Below are 27,587 nucleotides of genomic sequence, written 5' to 3' on the forward strand. Positions count from 1 at the left end.
GAAAAGAGACATCAAGGAGAATCTTTACTCTTGGTTCCAGAGTCCTTCATAGCTAAAGATTTAGTTTCTTTCCTCTTTTCCCCCAGCCTGGAGTTGCATAGCAAAATGATGAGAGAATTTATGTCTTCATGTGCGGGCTTCATGAAAATGGTATAAAATGAATCTTATTAGAGTTGAAGTAGGTAGACCTATCAGTTCCTTCCTTGGGATGTTGTCTCCCTTTCTTTCTTTATTTTTTAATATCTCTTAATTCTTTTATTAATGCCATTACTGGAATTTTTAAAGACTGCATCTGTAAGCTGATGGAACAGGACATGTCAATATTTGCCTGCAAGAGGCAGAAGAGGAAGCATGACTGGTTTATCCTGTTAAGACATTTTAAAGAATTTCATCTTTCTAGGATAAACTCAGTTTTATACTATAATAAAATTTGTGTACTGAGCTAAAAAACTTTGTGGTTTGAGCAGAGGGGGAAAAAACATGCAATCAAACAAGACATGAAAATATCTAAGCAAATAGAAGTTAAATCATGGACAATAACTTCCGGTCATGAGTTATTGTTGGTGTTTTTTTGGGTGCATGGAGGGAAAAGCTCTCAATTGTTCCTAAGTCGACTGGTAACTGAATCCATGTTTGTGGGGCCTGACAACAAAACAGTTTTTGTTCATTATTTCTATTCATCCAGCACATGCCAATTACTGTGCGTAAATAGAGCATGATGTGTGAGCAGGTGCTCAGTTCAGTGAGTTACTAGAAGACCGTAATTTATGTGAAAATAGAATTACAGGTGGGAGCTGCTCAGGGGATTTTAGATTTTTGCGTAAATGAGCAAGATGCACTTGCTTCGAGGAAGTACTCTGCTATGCTTGATGTAGCTCTAAGATGTTCAAGCTTGGCAACTCTTTGTGAATATTAATTGGAAACACCTCATTAGTTTGGTAAGCAATGCTGAGATACTGACCCTGGGGCAAACCCAGAGGGTGCTCGATAAAAGAAGCAGTGGGACTTTCTACTCCTGCAGCTTGCAAGTGTGGCTTGCTTCCCCGCCAGGCCGTTCAGTACCTGGCACCACCTTCCAGCTGGTGTGACACTCGCGCCTCGCGCTCTTCTCCAGCAGCCCTTTTGTCCGTGGTTATCCTGCTCATAACAGACCAGCAAGGAACGCGGGCGGGACTGTAGAAGTTTGGGCATGTGCAATTTTAGCAGTGTTTCTATGTTCGTTAAGCAGTGGGGACAAAAGCCTGGTAAGCGGGAGTGACCTGAAAGAACTGAAAGAAATAACATCTGACAAAGCGATCCCCTACATTTAGCACTTTTCATCATGTTCGATCCGCAAGTCATGAAATATTTAAAATATTGATTGAAACAGATGTATCCAGAAGCAAAATGTAAGGGCTCCCAAGCTTTGAAGTGCATTTAGGTGTGGGAGTGACTTGATAAATGAGCCCATTATGTTCAGTTCTCCTCCCTGGAATTGCTTGTAGTCTCTGAACTGGAGAGCCTTTCTTCTCCATGTGGGAAGTGAGCAAGCTGTCCTGCCGGCGTGTGCCGGAAATGCTGGAAAAGGCCTTACAGAAGGTTCTTCCGTTCTTGGTCTGCGCTGGGTTCTTAGGCTGGGCGCTGGTGGGAATTCCAGTCACATTAAGTCCGTGTTCCTCTTCTGCCTTTTTCCAGGTAGCGGTGCTACAGCTGTTGTCCAGGCAGCGCTATGCAAACCCAGGCAAGAACGCGTAGCAATAAAGAGGATCAACTTAGAGAAATGCCAGACCAGTATGGATGAGCTACTCGTAAGTAAAGCAGAGAGAACATGCTGTAGGGAGACGATCTGCTGCTTTGATCTTGATTTTACTTGGTGCAAGAGTGAGAGCAGGGTTTTATGCAGGATATTGTTGGGGAGGGGAAAAGGACTTAAAATAATCCGAAAGAAAGATACCTCACCCTAAAATATATCAGGCAAATATATACTTCCCAGTACCCTAAAAAGAAGAGGTACAAACCTGAATCCTTTGAGTTAAATGACTCTTGAGAGCTCTGGGAAGAACCTTAACCTTGATTTCTGGAGACTTTTTTTTTGAGAGGCTACTCTATAGTCATCTTACATTTCTTAATATTGAAGAAAGGTGTATGTTCATTTGTGTGAAGACTAGTTAAAATATAATAGTAAAACTTAATAGGTTGTCTTAAAATATCTAAAGCACAAAAAAAAGGCAAAGCCTGGTTGTCAGAATATTTCTGCAATGATAGCGTTTTGGAGGGGGAAGGCTGGGGTAAGGAAGGCTCTGTGGCCGCGCACCAGGAGCTCTTGTTGCCACACGCTGTGTAGCAAAGTCCACCAGGTAGTGATGGACCACAGGAGCAGGGCTGTTTGTGTGGGACACTGGGCAAAGGAGGAAGGCACCTGCAGGATGCTCTTTGTGAAAGGAACTGTAAGAGTCTTTTCCTCTGCACTTGCTATAACAATACAGAAAAGTTGAAAAGAACGTTTTAAAAGTTAAACTTGTTGCTTTCTGTAGTTCCTAGTCAGGTTTTTATGAGTCTAATGCTTATTTATAGATAGGCAGGAAAACGAGAATTGAAGGATGCAAAACCATTCTAAAAGTGAGAACACTCTCTTCTGTTCCACAGGTTATACTACTGCCTAGAGACTGTGGGCTTTTTCTAATGCAGAAATTCCTGCCTCTGAAGGAAATGATCTCCTCAGCAGGGAATTGCCAGTTCAAAAGATATCTTGAATTTGATACAGAGGGTATGGTCCATCTAGTTTCTTCAGATCAAATGGCTTGTTTACAGTGGAGGACCCAAAATGCTCTTCCCCTGGTGATTGAGGGCATTTGCCTTTAGTTTACATACCAACTTGTATGAGAGGCGAGGGCCATGGCAGTGAAATTACCATGGAGACAGGGAGGTTTCTGTTCAACTAAACCCAAAGGATAAGTGTAGCTCTGTTAAAGGAGAACAGCCCAAGGTGAGGCTGTGCATGCGGTATTAATACCTACTGCCCATAAAGAGCACTTTCATAAGACTGCCAACACTGTCATAAAGTAATATAAAATGATCAGACTTTATTGTTTGGGTTTATTTTTTAGCAGAATTTGAATTACTGGTGGAAATTAAGAATAATAAAAAAAATTATAGCAAATGAAAGCTGGCAAAGCTACTGAAACTGCCCCAGAAATATCCAGATGATAAAAAGACATAGCTACAATTTGATACCAGCTTGTACAAGTTACTGTAGTGCTGCTGAGATGCCTCCACTGTCTGCCAAATGAGTCCACACATTTTGAACTTCTGGTCCTGTGTTATTTTCTTTTTGTACAAAGGCAACTGTTCCATGGCATCATTTTTTAACATAAGTCAGTATCTACTTTTCTGTGTTCAGGTGCTTTATTTGTTAATCTATATTGACCTGAACATAAGTTCTGTCTCCCTGAGTTCATAGGACTGCTTTAGAAGGGTAACCAAAAGGGCACATATGATTTTTTTTTTTTTTTTTTTTTGTATTATACATATATGCATGCATGTGTGCACACATATAACTTTTTTTTTTTTCCCCCTGGGGGAAATAAGTATATTTTGACTGTGTTTTAATCTAGAGATTTCTAGATTTTGTTTAAAAATAGATATATTACTCTAGCAAAAGGAGTAAGTTATTTTAAAAATATTGTTATACCTGTGCAAGCACTTATACTTCAGTTAATACTTAGAATGCTCCTGGTTTTGATTTTTTGGTAACATGATTTTGAAGCTGTTGAGTTTTTAGTCACTACTTTCTGATGGAACAGCTTCTTCTGGCATAAGGATCTTCCAGAACTGTTCCCCAAACATTCTGTTCTTTAAAATCCTGCTGATGAATGCCTGCTTTATGATGTTCAAAGTCACTCTTGACAAATCCTCCTCTCCGTGGCCTTAGAGAAATGGAAATGCAGCAAGCCTGATGCCCGCGTAAGCAGACTTAGGATTTGGGCTCTTGTCAATTAAATAGAAAGGCAGTGGGGGAGGGAGTTTAAATAATACCAAGGTTACAAAAGCTGCCAAACTCTTGAAATTTAATACTCTGTTTCCTGCATTGTCCCATGTTCTCACTATTGTAAGCTAAATGTAACTTTACTCTGCAAGCCAAGGAAAAGTTTCTGTCTTTTAATATTATCCTGACTGCCTATCATAAGGAATGCCCTTATCCTCAATCTTAAAGAAACAAATTTTATAGAATGACTTACTCTTAGTGTTTTAAGAAAGATGATAAAACTCAGAGTAAAATGAGTTAATTCTTATTTTGAACTACTACTTAATGTTCATTTGATCAGTAATCTGTCTGTACGTTACTGTGTTTACTGTCTAAAAGATCTGTTTTAAAGGAGAAACTCTTGTATCCGTGTGCAAGCTTGGCTGATACAATGCAGTACTGTCAGATAAATAAGAAACTCCTGAAGCTGTTCAGTAGAAGTAAAATAAAGGAGGAGGCTTTTATCTGCACGCCCTGGCAGACCTATTTCCAGAGAATTATCTCTTACCAGCAAACATTTGAGACTGTGCACTGGGCAGCCCTTCCAGGCTGGCTCCTTGAAAGAGCCCCTTGCACCTTCGGAGGTGCCACATTCCAGGTGCCTGTGAGGTAGGTCCTTAGGAAATACAAACACAACCGAACCGTCTGCCCACTCGCTTGCGGCCGGGCCCCGTTTTTGTGAATACTGCAAGTTAGTGCTGCCACCAAAAATAGTTGTCTTCCAGCAGCTTGTTAGGTGTCACCTGCTCTTAATGGTGGCACACGTCTTTGTGCGACCTATCCATGAAACTGGATTGGAAATAACCTGGCCAAAAAGAAGCTAACTTTTAACGTGAGCGTGTTTCATTTTGTTTTGCTAGGACTTGATATGAAACAGTCACTAAACTGAGAAATAAGGTGTCTTTGGCCATGGTTACCCTGATTGCTCAATTTTTGCTGTAATTGATGTGGGTTAAGCCAAAATACATATAGCACTTTTCAGTTAAAGACTGTTAAGCTTAGTTCAAGCAGCTAGTTACATTTCTGCACTATTAATGTATAAATAAAGCAGGTTAGATGTATCTTTGTCCAGTGGCAACAAGCAGGCTTTGTGAGGCCTTGTGATGTTACCAGTCTTTGCAAAACAATAAAGGAATATAAGAAATGGAGTGGGAGTGTTACAGTTAGGATTTGTTAGGGAGAACTGCATTAAAATCCTGAGTAGCTTGACTTGAGTTTAAGCTGACACATCTGCTGAGAAGGAGAAATGTGTATCACATTTCTTCACTACTTTTCCTTCTGCTTTTTCGCACTAAAATTATTATTTCGTAAATTGATCAGTTAGGCTCATTGCATCGGTACACAGACATTCCTCTTTGGGGCTAGGAGGCAGTGTAGGGAGGACTCTGAGATGTGTCATTCTACAGCCTGACTTAACCTCCTCATACTTTTTGGTGATTATTAAATCAAAGTCTTTAATGCAATAATTAACTGTCATGTGATCTCACATGCACTGTGAATAACCAACAAAGAAAGTCTTTAAAAATATTCACGGAAATGAGGCTCTAAGTACAAAACAGCATCTGTGGCAGCTTTAATGAATCTAATAGGGAACAGCCACAGGGCCTGTCTTTTCAGGGATCGAGGAAAGGTGGAATAATCAGTTTTTAGCAGAACTGGCCTGTGGACTGGCTTGCTCTCCAGCAGCGTGTCCCCTGGCTCCGGAACGGGAACGAGCCGTGTGGCTGGTGACAGGCACAGGCAGGTGTAGGGCAGGGGTTGCTTCAATTGCTGTGAGGCCTGAAGGCCTCTACGTGCTAATCCAGAGCAATGTGTGTTTGCCTGAAAAGTGTTACCAGAAAAATTTTGTAAACCAGTGACTGGAAGAGGACTCAAACACCCGAATACAAGGCCTTCATTCTTACTGTGTACAGCTGTGGTGTGTTGCAGATAGGGTTACTTGGCAGTGCCATGTCGTGCATCTGTTGGTGGCTGTATGTTCTTTTACTCAATTGTTTCCTCTGAGTTTTCCTCTCAATCTGTAACGCTGCTTTTACCTCTTGCACTTCCGTCTGCTTGCTTGGCTCTGTGGCACGCGCCTTGCCAGCCAGAAAGCAGAGCTGGTGACGCCGTCCATCGTGTCCTGCAGCCTCTTCCTCCTTGTCTCTCTCTGCCCCATTCTCCAGTTTCTGAAGCCTTTTTGAACAGGAAAGGCAGCAGGTTTTGATCTTCTCTCCAGTTCTCTTATCCGATCTCTATTCACCTTCAGCTCTTGGAGACTCCTCATTCTTCATTGCTCACTCTAAACTTGGAACTTTAACAATAATTTCTCTGCTGTGCTAAGAAGAAAATTGATTATGTTTGTGTCTCCTGGCCAAACTTCCCTCGCGTTCCTTGCAATATGTTTTGTCTCGCACGTAGATTTACGAATAAATTGAAATGTTTTGGTGCCTTGATGCATATTTTGTGCTTTTTTTCGGTGCTGTTACATTATTTCACTTCAGAAATCGATTAAAGCTTCATTTATTCAAGCAGAACTGACAGCTGGCCATATTATGCGGGGCTTTGTATTTCTTACAGAAAGAAATTCAAGCCATGAGTCAATGCAATCACCCCAATGTGGTGACCTATTACACTTCTTTTGTGGTGAAGGATGAACTTTGGCTGGTTATGAAGCTGTTAAGTGGGGGTAAGTTACTCTTTTTTTTGTTTGTGCCTTATTTGAGCTAATTGAATTACACCAACCAAGGACAGGAGAGGGAGATTGTAAGATATGAACCATAGAGATGTGCTGAATGATATAGCAGGAATGTGTGTGATTAAGTTTTTGTATGGTTATTGATAATGCATACAAAGAATTTCTGAAAATCTTTGTTCATTTAATTACTCTAATTTTATTTTCTGAATCAAAATATTAAAAATTTGTCGTAATAGTGTGTAAGAAAAACTATTCTGAGAAGAATTTTGTTTCTTCAGTCAGTGTGGAGTTTGTTTGCCTGTTCTGAGTTACAAGTCCAAAAAAGAAGATTAAAAAAAAGCATACATTTCTGACTTTGTAATGGACTTTTCTCACTCTGAGAGTCATCATGGAAGACTGTCTGCTGTTTGTATAACATCGTTTTTATTGCTTAAAAGACTAACCAAACATGCATTATAATTTTTATAATGATGTTTATTGGTGTGAAAATCTTAATTATGCGAGAGAAAAATAGACTAGACTGAATGTGCTTATGGTTTAGAAAACTGAACCTTCAGAATAAGATGGGGAAGTTTTGATTGTTAATGGTGTTCTTCAAGGTTAGTCTTGATGGCGACAGACTTCTGCACCATCACCCTTGGAAAGCAAGGATGGGAACTACGTTACATTGTATTTGCTTGAATTTGAGGACTGTTAGGTCATGTTTTGTACAATTAATAACCATCAAAAGCAGCTACAGGCCCTGAGAAACCACTCATCTGTGACAGGAGCTTAAAATGAACTGTTGAAAACTCTTGTATAAACAGAAATATTGCCGTTAGATTCCTGGAAGTTAAGAATAACTGAGGTTCAATGTCGAACTGTGTGTGTCAAGGGATATACTCATAATTTGTTGGCGGAGAGTGTCGTTTTGGGTGGTAAACATCTGAACTATAATATGTGTCATCAACCAAAACCTGTTTCCTGTTCTTGTCTGGTTAAATGTGGGATATTTCTGATTTTTTTAATACATGGTAGCTTAGCAATTGGTTAGGACATCTTTCTAATGAAATATTGAGTAAAACATTCCTGACAAAGCATTGCTTGCTTTTCCATTTAATCAGATAGTTGCATGCTTGATTCTGAGCCAACTAGCTGACGCTTTTGCACATACATTTAAAGATTTAAATTGGAGTAGCATGGAGAGATTGAAAGAGTTCTGTATAACTTCTGCCAGGGTCCAGTATGATAAAGCTATATATATGCCTCTCTTTCTCCCTTGGATCTGCAATATAGGGTCAATGCTGGATATCATAAAGTATATTGTCAATAGAGGAGAACACAAAAATGGTGTCCTTGAAGAACCAATAATAGCAACAATTCTTAAAGAAGTTTTGGAGGGGTTAGACTACCTACACAGGAATGGACAAATTCATAGGTAAGGAGCATACATATCATGAAAAGCGTCTATAGTTCCATCTATAGTTTTTCTTGGTACTGGTAAACTGCTGTTACTTAACTAAGCAAATTGTTTTGCCTTTCACATACTGTAAATATCAATATTTGATAATTTGATAATCAATAATAATAACACTCCGGAACATGCTCCACTGCAATTTGTCACCAGTACTTTGCACTTGTCTGTTTTTATCTTGTTTATCTCCTTCATAGAATAAGTGTATGCTGCACTAAGTCTCTGAAAACTGTACTCTCTGTATCTCTGACTGCAGGTGCTCCTAACATCTAATATCTAATCTGAGTTTAATGCATGTGACAATTTCTGTCTTGTGCATCATGTTGCACAGTGAGGCCATAACCTTGGTCGCTCAGGTACTATTGTGTAGGCAGCATCTAATACAGTTCTACAGCCCTTTTTTTAATGACCGTATGAGAAGCAGGTTTGGTGTCCTGGTTATGGCCGTTGGCTCATGTGCGCCTCGTGGTGGTTCAGTCTTCACTGACTTCCCCACTATAAACTATGCAGATCCCTCAGGCTTATCTGTACATGTCTGCTGTAGTGATCCAGGTTGTGTCCACTGTTTGGATGTAGGAAATGATGTATTTTGACTTGCCTAATTAGTTTTACTGAGATGAATTTGACGTTTAAGGAAGAGTGTCTACAACAGGCTCTCTGTTCCAAGTGCTGGCCTTTTACAAGACCCTGTTTTAAACAAAGCCCAGAGTCGCTGCAGTCAAAACTCGGAGAATGGAGGCAGTGAAGTTGCAGCACAGGAATGGTTCTCTGGGCATGCTTCTTGTGTCCCATCTTATAAATGGCCTGCCTGTGATGTAAATCCAGAAACGTTTCCTCCTTTTGCAGAGAGAAAATTGAGATAAATGGAGAAATAAAGAACAATTATTTTGACTTCTGCTCTGGAATGCCAAAGATCTGCTGCAAACCTTTACTTGTAGTCTTCTATTAAGCTGATACTGTTACAAAAGGAACATACATTAGTTTTTAAGGGTAACAGAACTTTTTGAGATCGGAATTGGGAATTCCCCTTGTGTCTTCTTAAAGCACTGTAAAAAGAATACGAGAAAGATAACCATTTGTTACATCTTCCTTCTTTCCTTTAAACAAACAAACAAAAAAAACCTTAAAAGTTATGCAGTACCTCAGGAGTGCTGTTTGAAATAATACAGCGCACATTTTTTCACATTTACCTTACAGGTTTTCACCTGTAGTAGTATCAGTGGTATGTGCCAGTTGGAGATTCTCTTTCCAAAATTGGTGGGGAATTTTTTCTCATTTTAATTAATTCTCATTTCTGTATAAGAAAGCAGATTATATTACTTTTAAATAGCAGTGGTGCTAATTATTTTCAGTAAAAGATAACTTGGCTCAAATTTGTGATGTTTATGATGTTTTCTGAATGAAAGATTTAGCCTATACATTAGAAATGGGATTTCATAGAATCATAGAATGCTTAAGGTTGGAAGGGACCTCTAGAGATCATCTAGTCCAACCCCCCTGCACACGCAGGGTCACCTAGAGCACGTGGCACAGGACTGCGTCCAAGTGGGTTTTGAAGATCTCCAGAGAAGGAGACTCCACAACCTCTCTGGGCAGCCTGTTCCAGTGCTTTACTTTTCTCTTTTTTACTTTTAATTTCTTCTTACTTTTAATTTAATTTACTTTTCTCTTTTTAAAATGGGGGCTGGCTTCAGGCCAGAAATATTTATGCTTAACTTTATGTATAAAAAGAATGTGTTAAATGAGCAGAATTTTAAGCACACAAGGAACTTCTGACAGATTGAGAAATTTAGAACTTTTGCAAGTTTTTCACAGTGGTATCCTAGCAAAATACAGTTGTTATTTCAGAGTTTTAATAATTTTATGGGATAGATATCCACAGTATGTTTTCCTTCTTCAAGATGGATCAGAAGAATGCTTTATGGAAGAGATTTAAAGACAACTTTTCTTCCAATTTTTCTATTTCATTAATGGAACAGTTGGATGTTACAACATGTTAATTCTTCCTATAATTCTTTAAAACAGTTTGTGAGATTACATTGATAAAAGCAGGTAAAACAGAGTTTGAAACTAAGTATTTCCTCTTTGACCATCTGCTTCTGAATTCTACTTACTCTGTCCAAGCTTAATTTGGGTCTTTTTATGCAAAATAATCAAACAAAAGAGATAATGTTTGTGAAAGTGTCAGCTCAACATACTGTTTTATTGTGAAACACTTACATGCAGTACTTCAGTTCCTTTTTTTTCCTTTTGAAATTTCAGACAGTAATGTGGAGTTAATATGTGTGGGCGTTGTTGTTATTGTCTTTTTTTAATGTAGAATATGTACCTATATGCCTTTCAGACCTGAAAGTAACTTTTTACTTGTGTGTTTTAGGGATTTGAAGGCTGGCAATATTCTTCTTGGTGAAGATGGCTCTGTACAGATAGCAGGTAAGGCAGTGGTGGAAGTGTAATGGCCAAACTAAACAAAATGGGATCTGAAGCTGGTTTAGGAGCAATGGATACTTCTAGAATACTCTTCTATGTAGTAGCTATTGCTGCAAGTTGTCCCATTTCAGACTTCAAGATGCTTAGTTAATGATAGTTATTTAGGAAATGATGTTAATTTTCATTTTTCAGTCAAATACATTTGTACAGAGGATACATTTTATATCGTCTTAACATTTTCTTCCTTCATTTCTACCATTAGTATTGCATCAGTATCGGTTGAAAAACTGAGCGCAGACAGTGTCTTTTATAGCATCCTAAATAATCTCTGAATGTATATATATTCTTGAGTAGTAGTCATAAGAATCAAATTATTTAGTCTTCATAATATAGGAGCTTAAGTACTGAGTAAGACCAAAGGTTTCTGAAACCTCGTATCTTGCCTAGTTGATACGTGACATGTCTTTGTGCAACACTATTTCCATACCAGGTTATTACAAAACTTCAGTTGAAAAATGCAGTATTACCAACAAGGATGGTAATTTGATTTGGGCTTTTTCTAGTGACACAAGTGAAAATTACATACTAATGCATGAGGAATGACATTCTTCAATTTTTTTGTATGATTGCCTTAAAGCAAAGCAAAGTGGATGCTTGATGCTTTTGGTCATTACCTGTGGGTATTTTATTGCTAGAAAAATGTAATCTTTATATTCGTTAGTCTTCCTCTTTTAATTGATAATTGTCCTCCACTTCAATGTACTCTAACCTCTAGTTATGTAGTCTCTGATGATAATTTAAGAAAGAAATATATATCCGTAGATAAATAGCTAGATGAGAGACTATTCCCTTTTGTGCAAACTGTGTTAAGATTTAGTAATGACACTGGCTGTAGCTCCTTATCTTTTACTAGCAGATGCAAATTGTATTTCCAAGTGAGCATTTGGAAACTGGAAGTGACAGACATTTTGGAGTCCATACCTGTAGCTGGTGAGACATGTTCCAGGAGGTTAAACTTAAGGGATTTTTCAGTGATAACTACCATTTATTTCACAGCACTTCAAGAATAGCGTATCATGAAACATAGGTAATCTGTGCAGTGGTGAATGTCTATAAATAGACCTCACTTTTTTAAAATGTAAAATCTTTGCCTTGTTAGTGGTGGTTTAATTGATTTAAAATTTTTCCCTCCCTCCCAGATTTTGGTGTTAGTGCGTTTTTAGCAACAGGAGGTGATGTTACTCGTAACAAAGTGAGGAAAACGTTTGTTGGTACTCCGTGTTGGATGGCCCCTGAAGTAATGGAGCAGGTATTCCTACTGCTTTTTTTTTTAAAAAAAAAAAAAAAAAAAAAGTTTTAGTCTTTGGTTTTTAGAACTTAAGACACCATCATTTTATTTTCTGTCTGTTTCTATTCCAGGTGAGAGGCTATGACTTCAAGGCTGATATGTGGAGTTTTGGGATAACAGCCATTGAATTAGCAACAGGAGCAGCACCTTACCACAAATACCCTCCTATGAAAGTAACTATTGCTTTTCATTGCTTAATGCTGAAGGGTTCCAGGCTTCAGATTGCCCAGCGCATTTGAACTTTTTTTAGTAGATTGTTCTTTCTTGAAAAGGCAAGCAGATTGTACTTTCTTGAAAAATGACTGAAAGCAGAGTAATTTTTGTAGGCCCTCAATATAGGGGCAGGTGTTGGGGGAGATGGTTTGTAGGAAGCTGTGCGAGGGATGTGCAAGGCACAAACCTAGAAAGTGGGACTCTGGGGGTTTGTTCTTAGTATATTAGTGCTGCTAGTCATATTTCATTATTTTCAATTAAAAACTTAAATGAACCTTGTTGAGGGTAGGTGTGCAGCACTGTATATCTTCATTTGTTTTCTTGATGTCTTTTTCCCATGTTTTTACCCATCAGAGTCTAAAAGGTGTTCACCAAGGTGTTGTGTATTCTATGCAGCAGAAGGAGATTATTGATTGCAGCAGTCTCAGTTACTATTCCTCATTTCTTGTTTTCTTCATGAGGAGAACAACCCACATGACTGCCTAGCAGAAGTATACTCTCTAATCATGGTGTGAAGCTTGGGCAGTACCTTTCCTAGCATTTTGTAGTCTACTTCTCAATAGCATCTCAAGTTACCTGAAGATATGACTCTGAATATTTTTACAACTTTTAATATTCTAAAAACAGAATATTTTGGTTTTATCTTCATATTTGTGTACCCAGTTAACAGTGACACTTACAGTACCTATTTTCTGTTTGGGTTTTCTGTAGGTGTTAATGCTGACATTGCAAAATGACCCTCCCACTTTAGAGACGGGTGTAGAGGACAAGGAGATGATGAAAAAGTATGGCAAATCCTTTAGAAAACTAATTTCACTATGCCTTCAGAAAGATCCTTCCAAAAGGTAGGATGTTATTTTCATGTACAGTAGAATGAATTTTTAAAATACACAGGCTACTTAAAGTTTCAGTGTTTTTATGTATCTTTAAGTGTGTGATTAAAATTTCTAAAAATCAACCTTTAGCCATCTTAATCTGAGCAGAAGCAATTGCTTCTTAATTGTTCTTCAAAGTTTTCTTCTTTTGGATTATTAATCTAATTTGCTCATTTAAATATCATGTTAAACTTGACACTAATCAAGCAAAAGTCCTTCCTCTGTATCTTGATTTCTTATTTGAGGTAAAATATCAATCTTGATACTGTGCATAGGTCCAGGAAGACTGTTTAGGTTGATCAAACAATTGTTTATAGCCAAGCAGATCAACCACTTGACCTTTATATTAGAAATACATTTGTTGATTTTTTTTCGTTTGTTTTGTTTTTCATTCTGTAAAATGATTTTAGTACTTTCTTTAACTCTAGAATATCTCCAGAGAAAATTACTTGTTTTTGTAATGTGGAAGAGGAGGCTGCAAACTTGTTGAGAGTTTTCCTCCTGTGACTGCACACAATCATATGGGATAACATCTTTTTGATCTATCTTGATGTGTTTTTGAGGCTTGGATTTCTAAGATAATGAATGTTAAACCCTCTATTCCAGAACCACTGCTCAGGTTCCAAGGTCTCAGACTCATTCCTTTATTTTTATGCAATCCAATTTTTAGAGGCCTTTTGAAGAGGGAGCTGGAGGAGGCACGTTCTGTAATTAATGTTGTTTCTTGAGGATATTTATTCTATCACTTATCTTTTTCTTGAAGAGTTTCAGAGATACTACAGGAAAAGAGATTCTGCTGCAAGAGCAATACTGACTCAGTACTGTGTTCTGTCTTATGATGTTTAACTTGATTTCACTGATGTTTCATTAGTGTGAGTCCAAAATGCTGCTTTAGTGAGTAAGGTTGAAAAGGTGACAGCCGCATCAAGAGAACAAATATAGTTAGGAGAAAAGAATATACATTACATGGCAGCATCCTTAATTTCTTGAAATCCTTATTTCATACCCATATCCATATATAAGGATATATTTCATATATCCTTAAATTCTTATTTTTGATTGGAGGCTCATTTGTGTGCTATTTTCAGTTTCCTAAGCCCTGTACAGTTGTTCTTATTAGTAGCAAATCCTGATGCTTTAAGCTTACAGTTTGCTGGCTGCTTTTGATAAGAAAGAAATACATCTGGATAATCAAACTGCTTTTGAGTTTCCAGCAGCCAGCAATTTTCAGGGCAAGATTAAACCAGTATAAAACATAAGTAGTAAATAATTAAAATAGTTTTCCTTCTCTCCTTGAATGCATAATGCCAAGTGTTACCTGATCTGTGGTTAAGATGTCAGTGTTGAAACATTAGTGTAGTAGCACTTGAGTGTCTCCAAACTTGTGATGGACCTGAGCTGACCTAGCCTTGCAGATAGGTGATGAGCTCGGTGTGCCGGTTACCCCAGCCCGGGAGCCAGTGTCCTTAGGTTGTTTGGGCAATGCTATTTTTTAATGTTTCTCCTCAGTAGTTAATTCTGATCAGAGACACTTCAGAGTCACTGTGACAAATCTGGCAGAAACGCCTGCTTGTTGTAAGAAATATAGGATGGGTGCTGCACTGCTGCTGCTCCCAGCAGGGTGTTTCTGCTCTGGGGGGATGAGAGAAGAGGTGCTCTTCTCAGTGCCCTAAATCACAGCCATAGCCTGTGTGGGTGACAGGTCCAGAAACCCCTTCCAGACCAGCTGAGTTTTCTGGCATATAGCATAGTAGAGCAATGGAGAATACAAGTTTGGATAAAACTTTACCAAGGATCTAGCATTCAACTTTGGATCCCTGTTACAAGATAATGATGGTAGTAGATCATTTAAAAAAAAACTTGCCTTCAAGTTAAAAGTTGATGAGTTCAAAGCATGCCACAGGAATTTATTTCTTTTAAAATTTCCCTTTCCATTGTACCCATCTGAGGTTTATGGGTGAATTACTGTTTCGCCTGGTAGTAATCTGTTACTTTGGGAGAACAAGCACTATCTGCAGCTGCTGTCTGTCTTTAAACTGGATGTTTTTTGTTAATGCCAGGAGTTTAGTGTTACATTCTATAAATTTCACTTCCAATACAAATATACACATACATATATACACATACTACTTTCCTCACTTCAAATGTGTGCTCGCAGAAACAAACTAGTTCAGACTTTGATTTTTGTTGTTGAGATTTTTTCATATGGATGCTTCTCACTGTCTGACCTAGTCCATGCTATATCTACTCCCTTGCTTTAATTCAAATAAACTATAATAAGCGTTTTCATTTATTTAGAAAAAGAAAGTCTTGGAGATTAAGTTTAGCCATCTTGAAACCAGTGTTGGGTAGTGATTTGGGCTACTAGAGGAAAGAATAAAAACCTTGGAGGATTCTAGATGAGTCTGAGGCTGGTGTCAGTTAGATAGGTAACTTTTTAGATCCCTAGAGTTAGTAGAGATGCATCCTACCATTGGAATAATTTCAGGAGTTGTGGGATTGTGGAAAATCTGGTGTAAACTTCAAAGATTGAAGATGCTGAAAAGAAACAGAACAGAAGTGAACTCTAGATGTGCAATCAGTTACACTGATGGAGTCATTTAAGGATGCACATTACCTGACTATTTTTGTATATTGTAAGGATAAAATGCATCTGTATTGAGAGAAAAAGGGAAAAAATGGCAATTTAGATACTGATTTTTTTGGGGGGGGTATTTTTTTATCATGGGGGAACTTAATTTTTTTGGTGTATGGTAAGTGAGAATTAATTCGGTAGCTATTGCTATTCGTTCCCCATTCATACAGTACTAATTCAGAAGTGTTAGAGGCGTACCGTTTAACTAACGTCCTGTACTGTATTCACTGAGAAGGGTCTTTGTTTTCTGTTCTAATTTATTATTGATCTTTCAGGCCCACAGCAGCAGAACTTTTAAAATGCAAATTTTTCCAGAAAGCCAAGGTAAAACGTTTAACCCTACAAGTAAATTTTGCTCTGCCTTAAAATCTACATGAATTCTCTTCTTTCCTTGTGTTGATTTTAACTTATCAAATGTTGGTTTTGCAGAATAGAGAATACCTGATTGAAAAGCTTCTCACTAGAACGCCTAATATAGCACAAAGAGCAAAAAAGGTAAGTGCAGTGACCTTTCCTCTCTAGGCTGTAGGATGTAGGGGAAGGTGGGGCTGTTTAGTTGCCTTACATGTTAGCTGAGTGATGCCTCTGTTCTCTTACACACTCCTGCAGAGACAGTGACTCTTGAATGAATGATTTCTTTAGCTAAGCTTTTTCCAGGAAGCCTTGGAGCTTTTTGACTTTCTATTTGGCTCTGCCAAAGCAATATATATCATTGTATATCAGTTTTCTCTTCCCCTACCACACTTAGTTGGAAGGATACAGATAAAAGGGTTGTATAAATGAAAAGTGATAGATCCACAAAGATATAAGTTCATAAACTGCAGAATACATAGCTTCATTTCGCTGCCTAAAGAAAGGGTGACAATAGTGCAAGCAGTTTTTATTTAGACTACTTTTTTTCTTTGGATTACTTAAAATATGACACTCAGTTATATGGAGCTTGTAGCCAAATTCTCCCAAAAGGGCTGCTGTATCATTCATGCTTGTGAAGCTTTATCGAAGAGAAGCTGGGGTAAAAGCACAGTCCCTGGGGGGGCAATAGGTATGTATTTATGTGTGCTGGGATTTCTTGGTCCCTTTGGCACTTGTGTAGGTGTATTTGTCAGGTGAGGTGCAGCAGAACTAAAAGCTTGTAGTTGGCATTAACAGGTGTTTTAAGACTCAAATATGAAGCAAGATACTGTTCGTAAGAGATAACAGTGGGTGAGCGTTATCGGAGTGTGTCTGGATCTCCCTTTTTGCGGTCATTTAACTGTTTAACTGAACTTAAATGCTTAACGCTTCAACTCACTGAACCCCTTGGTGTGAAGAATACTCTCAGGTTGCTGAGCCTCTCAGGTGGCAAGGTAGTCTGTTCAGCTTTCCAAAAGCAGTCCTTCTGGGAAGATGATTTAAAGAGAGTGCTTCAACAAAACTGTTACAGTCTTGTTTGACACATCTGTTCCAGTGGATATCTGGATATTTGCAAGACTTTTCTTAGATTTTCTTAGTAGTGAACTGTCTTGGTCTTTGTTACCTCTCAGTGATATTCTGATAATACAGTGTAATTCTCCATGGTGAAGTGTTTGTATCCTGAGTGCAGGACACCAGCTACAGAGACTGTCAGTGGCATCTGAATGATGCTCTGAGTTTCTCCTTGTTCTTTGTGAAGGTGTAAGTAGTTTAGGAAGCGATGAGGCTTTGTGGTAGTTCACGTAGAGGGCTTTAAGGAGAGGACATGTAAAAGAGAGAACGTGCTGAGAGGGCAGTGTCTGAAACATGCAAACAATTCAGTCTTATGGCCATGTGGTGGCAGCAATGCCCACATAAGCGTGGTTTTTTTTTTTTTTTTTTTTTTTTTTTTTTTTAATGCTACATTTTGGACACTAGAGCAATAATTTAGCCACACTTTAGTGCTAATTTTATTTTCAATAGAGTGAGTGTCTCCTGACATTCCTCTCCCAGCTGTGTTTTTGGATCAATTGTAGGAACTATTTATTAACCATCCTATACAGATGTACATATACTTATTTATTTAAATAACTTAGAAGATGGATTCACAGAAGGAATGCATGGTAGTTCACCATGCCCAGCCAGACATAGCTTGTTGAGTGACTTTGGACATTTTTTTAATTTGGGTCAGTGATGTCTTGTGTATCTTAAGAAAGCAAAACGTAGAATGCTAGAGACACACTAATAGATTAAAGACCTTTTAATTATAGCATAAAATGGAAAAAAGTAGTTTGTTGCTAGTGAAAATAATAAATTTTAAAAAGACTCTATTAAAATTCATTACGAATTTTAAAATTTAATTTTCTTACAGCTTTGTGTGTAGCTGCTGTTTTAAGATACTACAAAATATATATCTCTTTAATATTAAACTGTAGGATTTTTTTTAAAAAAACCTTTTGTAAGTAAGGTTTGGTTGCTCAAACCGTCACATATTAGGTAAGGTGTCTAAGAGGCCACCCTTGGAAGTAGTAACCAGTGTAATGGAAAAAAAAAATGTCTCTAGGGGAAGAAATGGAAGGAGCTTCTGTCATTACTGCTTAAATTATCTTCTGTAGCTCTTGGTGTGAAATGCCCGTAACTAATGATCTATGGTGCCATTACTAGCACCGGTACCAAATCTACCCTGCGGCAGCTTAATATCCTTTGCAGTTCCCATGCATATGATTAGTTTGCCTTGTTGCCCAGAATTCCAGCCTCAGCTTAGTTTTAACTTGTGTGGTGTGGGTTTTTTTTTTTTTTTTTTTTTTCATTTTGACATAGTGTTCTCGTGTTTTGCTGTTGCTTTACAGTTAATACTTGGCAACTGTTTTGAGTAATGTAGTAATGTGATTTCAGGTTTGTTTGTATAATCTGAGAGTGTGTTGTATAGGTGTTCTTGTGTGTTTGTGGAAAGCATTCAAGGCTTTGGAGAGCTTTCTCTTACAAATTTCAATTTGATGAGATTAAACAGTGTGTGTTTAAAATCCTGTAATGTTAGAGTTGTAAATCACATCTTAATAGGTGTATTTCCTTGCCCAACATTTCTTTGTGTTTTATAATAGTGCTGATTTTGAAATGATAGCTGCCTTGCTGGCCTGCATGTAACTAAGGAGAATACTGAAACACTTTAAGAATTGACTTGTGCAAGAGGACAAGGCCGCGCCGCCGCCGGCCTCCGTGGTGGGAACCCCGACTGCAGCCCAACTGCTGCACGGTGTAACCGGCCTGCGCGCGGCAGGGCTGCGGCCGTCCCTGCCGAGCTCTAGCTTGCCTGCTGCAGAAACTCGTGTTTTAAGACATATCAAAACAGTTTTAATTTTTGATTGAATGTTAAGCCCTTGTTGGTTTGCGACTAAGTTGCTAACTTGGAATAGAGGAAGAAAATTATAAACAGCTCCCAGAATTCCACAGCCAGTTTTGAAATGCAGTCACACTAAAAATTAATTATAACTGTAAGTACCCTGTATGCCCAAAGGCCCTGTGTCAATTTAGTGGTTTTATAATCATATTTCTTTAATTTTGAAAGTCTCCTGCATGACTGCCAGCTTTAGAGAGTGAACAGGGGAAAATATGTGTCTGCATTTCATTTTAAAGCTGTCTGAAGTGCAGTAGCACTTAAAATCAATGTTGAGTAATATTTGGGCTTGAATTCTGCTTTTGGAAGGTGCTATTGCTTTATGCTGTTAATAGAAGCTCCTTACAGCTCTGAGCTGTAAGTTAACAAGAAAAATCTCTGACATTCAACATAGAGAGAATTCACGTGGTAACAGCTTTTACTGGAATTTCAGTGGAAATATCTATTTATTGTTGGAGTTGTAGCTCTGTAGTATAGCAATTTAGGGAAAAGGAGTGGACTAATGAGTTAGCATTATCAATGAGATTAGCAATCCCCTCTGTCTAATGAGGAAAATACCATTAGACCACAGTTTTTCTTGGACTGCTCTTAACAATCTGACACCCCCTCACCAATGCACCAATGCATGCTTTACAACAACGGTGAAATTCTAGTGATGAATTTACCTTAATACAAGCAACTCGCCGAAGACTGGTGCTAGTACAGCTGGATTCCAGACCTTTTGTAAAGCAGAAAGCTGCATTAGTTTGTCAAGCTCAAATTATTAATAAAAATGTTTCCTTGGTATGATGCTGAGCCGCATTACGAGGTGCTTCATTCATCGATGATGATGTCTTGCAAGGGAAAGGTATTGGGACATTATTTTTTGAAAACAGCAGCTCAGCTGTAAGTAGTATGACTTTTCAAAATATTCTCTCTTCCTTTTAGTTTTTTATCTACATTACTTTGTGCTCAGTTCCTGCTTTTGTGTTAGATGAAATGATTACCTAGTATTGGCAAGGCTTTGTGTGAGGGAGGCCACTGTGGCAGAGGTTTAAATTTTCAGTTTACCCAGATAACTTGTACAAATGAAAAGGAGAAAAAAATAGCGTAACTCAGATTTGCAGTGTCAGATTTAGAGGAACTAGAGGAGAAACTGTTGTTCAGGCTATGTTGGCTTTTTGTTTGTTTTCAAGAAGTTGTTGAAAGTTAAAATTCCTGGAGATTCACAATATTAAAAGGTGAATAGTGGAAGTGGAAACAGTTTTCAGGAAGCGGCACCTGCTGTTGCATCAGCTTCCTTCTGTCACTTCAGATAAAGATTACAGTTAGCATTTCTGACAGAGATACTTAAAATAACTGTGTGCTGCGAGGCACACGGAGCTTCTTACAGGACATAGGTAGAGGCATCCTTTCTTTTGCAGGATGTTTTTACCATTTGCGTAGCATTTGCAAAGGTGTATTTGTTCTCTCATACTGAACTGATCCTGTATAAAATAAAGCAGAGTGTGAAATCAGTAGATTCAGTAGAGAGTCTTTGTGCTTCAGGCAGCCACATGCATCCACACAGTGCCCTGTGTTGCTCTTTCTGCCTGTATTTAAAAGCTCATCTGATCTCTCTTAATCACTGAAAAGCAACGCTCCTCTTCTCTCAGTGTTTTTTCTACTTTTTAGGGTATCATAGTTCAGCTTCAAGAATCAATTTTGTAGTGAAGAGTAGTAGTCTTTTGAATAGCAGCACTGTCCTTTTCCCTTGGTTAACGTATTTGACCTGTTGAATCATTCCTAGCGGAGGAGAGTATCTGTCCGCACTCCCAAGGCTCGTTGTTACGTATCTGTCCTCAGGCATTGCAGTTGGTGTGTCACCTTCCTTCAGCAACTGTGTCTCCAAAAGATGGAAAGATTTCGGAACATCTCAGCTTAAAATGCAATAAGTGCATGTGAGTTCTGGTGTAGATATCTGGCCAATACCTTGCTGATTATGATAAAGACCAAAACATAGCTTAGTTGTACCTAGAAGTTAAAACTTGGAAGCAAATTTTTTTTAGATGTAGAACATGAACTAACAGGAGACTGGCTTAAAGTTCCAAAACTTTTTGGTAGACTAGGAGCTTTGAATATTTGGTATTTATTTGTTCTGTTGAAACTTTATTAAAAGCAACCGTAGTGTAGTCCTAAGGGCTTGTTGAAAGAGTCGTGGTTTAAAGAATCAAGCTAAGAGAGAGGATGCTCAGGCCTAATGCTGGTGGTAGACTCATTGAGAAGGAAGCAAGTTTTGTAATCAGCTGTAAGGACAGATAGTGCTGTTGTGTCCCACTGGTTGATAACTGGTTGTTTTGCTGTCTCTTGCTGAGACTGTGTGGGAAGGTACTAGCTTTGCTGCTGTTTGCCTTCAAAGAACTGAAGCCTCCATCTTTGCTCCCATGATATCTAACAGCAGATAGTCCTTGCTTCTTGCCTCTCTCAGATTTTAACCGGTGCCCAATGTAGGAAGAAATTAAATAAAATTAGTTGTTGCTACTAAATCTCACCCCAGTCTGTAGCCCAGATGGCTATTGTGTCAATGTAGCTACATCATCACAGCTAGATTTGCCACCATAGTGTTCTGAGGCTTCTCGCCACGCTTCCTCGAGCAAGGTGGCAGCAGAAACCTTTTCTGGTCTGTCTTTGCTTATAAAAGTAACAGGGAGCTCTGAGGCACATGAAAGCCAGGGAAGTAGCATGGGTCTTGCTCCTGATAATGTTCCATTTTGGGGAAGTTTGTCAGGAAGCTCAGGCAGGGATATGAATCCCAAAGAAGGCTCGGTGGTTGCACGGTGCCTCAGAAGCAGTGTTGCCGTCAGTCACTGCTTTGCTGGAAGAATAAAGAAATAACTGTGAGGATCTTTGCTTTCATGTAAATTGTCTCTTTAGCCTTCCTAGTGCTAAAAAGCAAGCTGACAAAAAAACAAACTAAACAACAACAAAAAAACAGACCCAACACTCTGGAAGAAGTGAGAAGTAAATTATCTTTGCTGATGAGACCTTGTAAAACCTTTAGAAATAAAACACAGTTTTATGCTATTTGTTATGACATTTTATTCTTTCTGTATTTGATAGTGGAGATGTTCCTGAAGTTGCTGGGAAGGTGCTGGGGAAGTCCTGGTCAAGCATGATCATCCTTGGGTTGTGCTACCCGGTGGCAGTGCAACAGGTTTGACTGAGGTGGAAAGTGCTCTTGGCTCGAGAAGTCAAATCATGGCACGAGCTGCAAACTCGTTTAATCGGGGCAGGGAGTTTAAGGCTGAGGCAGAGCAGGCAGATATTCTGGAACAGTAATGATAATGCATATGCAAAGACCTGCCTAGTACTGAGGAGTAGCTCCTGGATAAGGTTATTCAAACTGTGCATCCTCAGATAAACATAAGGTAAACAGTATGTAATGGGCAAGGGCAATATTTCAAAAGGAAAACTCACAAAGCTGGGTTGTATGGGAAAGGCACAGCCAGCAGAGGGTGGCAGTGGAACATGGAGGGCCACCTGCAGACCTGGGTTTGGGCTGCGAAAGCCTCACGCAGCACGGGGTGGCTCCAGGTCTGCAGGCTTCAATGCTAGAGCCTGTTTGAACTCACTGTTGATATCTGATTAAGATATAAAACTGGGATCTATAAAAATTGGGGACTTAATGTTCATTACTTTCATGCCTGTTTATAAGCAGGAGAACCAATTTTGGGGAACTGTACTCAAATCTCCGTTTTGATTGGCATTTTTTTTAGTCTTCAATAAACTTGAATCTGTAATATCTGTATGGGATGCAGAATATATATTTTATAATATAATATACATGAATAAATGGGAAAAGAAGAAATATAGAAGAAAATAAATAGAAAAAGGAAGAATACAGAATTTCCTCTTGAAATGGTGTTTTCAAGCCTTTGAACTTGGGAATAAATTAAAATTATATAAATTCTTTGAATTCTATATTAATAGGGTCTTTTCCTAAATATTCCCTGATTTGACTGTGCTGTCAGTGAAACCTGCCTTGGAATGAGTCTTCTGCATTTGAGTGATTAAAGCTCTATGTTTGTCTTCTGCCTTTTCCCCTTTGGTCATTTATGCAAATAAACAGCCTGGAAGATGGAATGAGTTGGTGGTTTTAGAAAATGCTGATTACAGGAGGAGGATCCAGTAAATCCCTCTGATAGAAAACCTTGTGATAGTGATTAACTATCCTGATGCTCATTCAGCCAAATAGCTAGGAAAGATAAGTAGAAGGTGTAAAGATCGGAATCTTTATCTTTTTTGATATTTTAGGCCAATTGCCACTTAGTTGGCCAGTGTTTATATTTTTACATGATTTTTTTTGATTCTTACAGATTAACAGCTTTGCTTTAGCAGCGATAGGCGTGCAGGGAGGAAGGAAATAAATGAAATGGAAAACTTTGTCTGAAAAGGAAAGCCATTTTGAGTTGCTAACCCTGCATATTTGTCTCATTGCTGGGTTTTCTGAAAAACACTAGAATTTCTTGGAAAAAAATAGGTTAAAAATTGAGATTCACATGCTGGAGCGCATATTTTATGTACATGCATGAACTTATGTAAATTCAAGATGTTTTACATGAAACTTAAATGTTTAGGAAGGCAAAATTAGCAATGTGCAAGGAATCATCTTCTAAAAATGTAATTTTAGGGGGGATAGTGACTTCTCTGTGTTGGCATATTTACAACTGCTGGTAGCTGAAGCTGACTTTAGGTTGAAGGTATCCAACTGGAGTTGGAAATGGTTTGGAGTTGAAGGAAGTGGTGTTCCCATATCTTCCTAGTTTAAGCAAAAGGTTTATAGTGAGATTGGATAAATGTGACATTATGGTAATTTCCTTCATTCCACTGGAGTGCAAACAAATGCAAAGATGTGGGGATTTGAATTTGCTTCTGTATCTTAGGAAAACATTTAGGAAAGATTTGCAAGAGTGCTAAAGGCAAAAATTTTTAAATATGATTGCTCTGTAGACTTATGTGGTGCATAGAGCAACAGTCCTGCATTTTGGATGGAATAATATGCAGAGCAGAATGCTGTGCTAAAACTATTTTCTGTAATGTCCTATTCCTCATCATTATTTTTCTTGTGAAATAATAGGAAGAACAGGCATGGTAAATACTCATTATAAAGTGAAAGCTTTTGAGACACCTGTTTTAAACCCTTTAAAGTGCCAGTACTACTTAGCAATTTAAGAGAATTTCAGCACATCTTTTCTAAAAGAACTTCTAGGATCTGCGTAATGGGGATATCTTGTCTCCCACAGCAGCAATTAGCACAGTCTCAGGGAGAGGTTAAAATGTACAACATCAGTTGACTGGTTCCTCCTTGCTTTGAGCGATAAAAGTTGGCAGGCTTGCTTAATAGTTATGTGCATATCAACATGCTAGATAGCAACTGATGGACCCATTCGCTTTTGAACCCAGTTTGTATTTAGTCCATATGGCATTTTCACAGTATAAGTGTTGTGTGAAAACATTCTTCTGGTCGGTTGGCTTTTTACTTCCTTTTTTTTTTTTTTTTTTTTTTCTCTCCCCTCCCTCTTTTGCCAGATTCATCTGTCATTCACGCTCTCCTGAACAAACCAGATTTCCCTATAAAGTTTTCAGAGAGCAGCTGAACCATAGGTTTCTGTATATGTGTCTAAATATTTTAATGAAGTGAAGCACACTAGAGATTGAACACAATCATTTTGTCAGTTGTAAAAACAATGTTTATGTTCCAGGGATCAGAAAAAAAAAGTGGATTCTGATGATTGTTTATAATATTTCAAAACAACACATGCTCAAACTTTAGTTTCTTTTAATCTATTAGCTTGTAATTTTTTTCATACAAAATTTTGCCTAACATAGTATGTATTTTCAAAATCTTGAAAAAAAAATGACATGGCCCTGCAAATGCAAATATTTGAGAGCATTAGGAAATTTTAGTGATGGACTGATTTTTTTCAGGAAGCAAAGACTGATGTCTGATTTATTCCAAATTCATTTTACTACTCCAGAATTGATACACTTGCATTTTTACGCCAGTTTTTCCTTTGAAATATGCCCGAAGCACATACTCTTTGTTCTGCCAAGACTCCGTATTGCCATGCCTGTTACAGATGCCCTGACACAGGGCCATGTAGTTAGTGGTGAGGCCTGTAGCTAGCGGTGTCCCCCAGGGGTCAGTCCTTGGCCCAGTCCTGTTCAATTTATTCATCAATGACCTGGATGAAGGCACAGAGTGCTCCCTCAGCAAGTTTCCTGATGATACCAAACTGGGAGGAGTAGCCGATACCCCAGAGGGCTGCGCTGCCATCCAGAGGGACCTGGACAGACTGGACAACTGGGCGGTGAAAAACCTCATGCAATTCAACAGGGTCCTGTCCCTGGGGAGAAATAACTCCAGACACCAGTACAGGCTGGGGGCCGACAGGCTGGGCTGCTTCTGGAGAGCAGCTCTGCAGAGAGGGACTTGGGTGTCATGGTGGATGACAAGTTGACCATGAGGCAGCAGTGTGCCCTTGTGGCCAAGAAGGACAATGTCATCCTGGGGTGCGTTAAGAAGAGCATCTCTAGCAGGTCGAGGGAGGTGATCCTGCCCCTCTACTCAGCCCTGGTGAGGCCACATCTGGAGTATTGTGTCCAGTGCTGGGCTCCACAGTACAAGAGGGATGTGGAGCTGCTGGAGAGAGTCCAGCGCAGGGCTACAAGGATGATCAGGGGCCTGGAACATCTGCCCTATGAGGAAAGACTGAGAGAGCTGGGTCTGTTCAGCCTGGAGAAGGCTGAGAGGGGACCTGATCAGTGTATGTAATACCTTAAGGGAGGCAGTGAGGAGGATGGTGCTGGCCTCTTTTCAGTGGTGGCCACTGGTAGAACAAGAGTGAATGGCCACAAACTGAAGCACCAAAAGTTCCACAGGAACTTAAGGAAACATTTCTTAACAGTGGGGGTGACAGAGCACTGGAACAGGCTGTCCAGAGAGGTTGTGGAGTCTCCTTCTCTGGAGATCTTCCAAACCCGCTTGGACGCATTCCTGTGCCACGTGCTCTAGGTGACCCTGCGTGTGCAGGGGGGTTGGACTAGATGACCTCTAGAGGTCCCTTCCAACCTTAATGATTCTGTGATTCTATGATCTTTTTGAACATGCTGGAAAAGAGCACATCTGCTTGCAAGCAAGTTTTCCCAGTGTCTCCTGGAACTGCAGCTGGTGTTGCCATTTTGCCTGTGTGGGACCGTTCCCCTCTTGCCTTGCATCCATATGTCTTTATGTCCGATGTGATGTCCTGCGTCTCTGCTCCTCCATCCCTTGTGGAAGAAGGCAGGGTGTAACTGATGTTGCACCACGCTGCAGGGTGGAAAGCAGTAGTTGCTTCCACATTTATGAAGTTGCTGTCTGTCAGGTGATTGTAACTGCAGGCTTTTAGCCTTTTCCTGTTATGTAGGAAATTAAAGCCTTTATGAAGCCTATGAAGACAGTTTTACAATTGGCTTCTGGATTTTTGTGAGTCACTAATCCTTAAACCTACAGCGCTGCTACACCTTCTTGTGCTAAAAAAGCTAGTAGAAAAAATGTTTTATTTTACTGTCATTTCAAAGACTGTTTGAAGTAATGATGAAAAATATTTGGTAAGAGTAACTGAGTACAATAAGGGTTCATAAAAGTAAAATATAGCAGCATGATCTTTTTAAAAGCAGAATAATTTTCTCAAATAGAAGTTTAGAGCTTTTTAAAGCAATGAAAGAAATTCTCATTTTATATTGATTGTTTGCTTGTCTCCTTTCCTGAATGCTCTGTGGTTTCTGACTGTGGGTATTTTTCCTCCATGTTGAGAATGTATCGCCAAGTCAATGCCAATTTCCTTCACCTTGATTTTTCAAACTGTTCCTGAATCCAGAAATTGAATAGGATTTCCTGGAATGTACAGAATGTTCAGTCAAACAACTCTTAAAGAGCATTACCTTGCTTTTCTGAGCCAAGGTGTTCTTTCTTCTTTGCTGCATTCATGACTATTACCAAAAAAAATCTGAGGCATTTTATTTTCCCGTCATGAAAGCACTCACCATTTTGTGGTGGGAACAAAGCTGCAGGAGGAGTCCCTATGCGTTCTAGGGAGTCTTGAGGAGAAATGCCTCTGTGCCTGGAAGAGGGAGACGTCTTCAAGGTCATTGCTCTAGGTGACCCTATGTGTGCAGGCAGGGTTGGACAAGATGACCTCTAGAGGTCCCTTCCAACCTTAACAGTTCTATGATTCTATGATTCCCTTTTCTGCCTCAGAGTCAGTTTCAGCTGAGATTAGGGAAGGCTAGAGAAAATGGAAAAGAAGATGGGGTGTTCGAATAACAAGCTTGTCATTCCTGAGCCCTGAAGCACGTGGGATTGTGTATTATCTTGAATACTGTCCCGGCAGCTGTAGCAGAAGGACATCAGTGGGAAAATGAAAGAAAGTTTTCCCTGCAGGGAAAGCTTCCTAGCTTTGTTTGGTGGGCAGCAGCATTTCTGGAAAGATGTGTGTTTCAAACCAACCAACAAAAGCGAGGGCTGCCTTGTGCAGGTCAGGGAGTGCAAGTTGTAGAGTGGCACTGGCTGTTTTCTAGCTAAAAATCAATAGGGAGCAATGCTGGGTTCTGCCAAGGTTTCCACAGGTG

At 39.1% G+C, this 27,587-nt stretch overlaps 1 protein-coding gene across 4 annotated transcripts in view; it reads left to right on the forward strand.

Annotated features, from left to right (window-relative positions):
- The window catches only part of STK39 (serine/threonine kinase 39), an 84,917-nt gene that overhangs the window by 11,737 nt on the left and 45,593 nt on the right, over positions 1-27,587 (forward strand). For 2 of the 4 annotated variants that reach the window (XM_088519481.1, XM_088519480.1), the window contains exons 2-10: positions 1,675-1,787; positions 6,563-6,671; positions 7,956-8,097; positions 10,511-10,566; positions 11,763-11,872; positions 11,983-12,084; positions 12,836-12,969; positions 15,910-15,958; positions 16,064-16,129. In XM_088519481.1, coding sequence (XP_088375607.1) covers positions 1,675-1,787; positions 6,563-6,671; positions 7,956-8,097; positions 10,511-10,566; positions 11,763-11,872; positions 11,983-12,084; positions 12,836-12,969; positions 15,910-15,958; positions 16,064-16,129 — 881 coding nt within the window. Of the gene's footprint in view, positions 1-1,674; positions 1,788-2,625; positions 2,818-6,562; positions 6,672-7,955; positions 8,098-10,510; positions 10,567-11,762; positions 11,873-11,982; positions 12,085-12,835; positions 12,970-15,909; positions 15,959-16,063; positions 16,130-27,587 lie in introns of those variants that run through there. The other 2 variants (XM_088519483.1, XM_088519482.1) reach the window with 2 other exon arrangements.

The sequence above is a fragment of the Tinamus guttatus genome, unplaced genomic scaffold, assembly GCF_059628265.1.
Source record: "Tinamus guttatus ecotype Peru unplaced genomic scaffold, ASM5962826v1 Tinamus_guttatus_pri_ptg000060l, whole genome shotgun sequence".
Lineage (NCBI taxonomy): Eukaryota > Metazoa > Chordata > Aves > Tinamiformes > Tinamidae > Tinamus > Tinamus guttatus.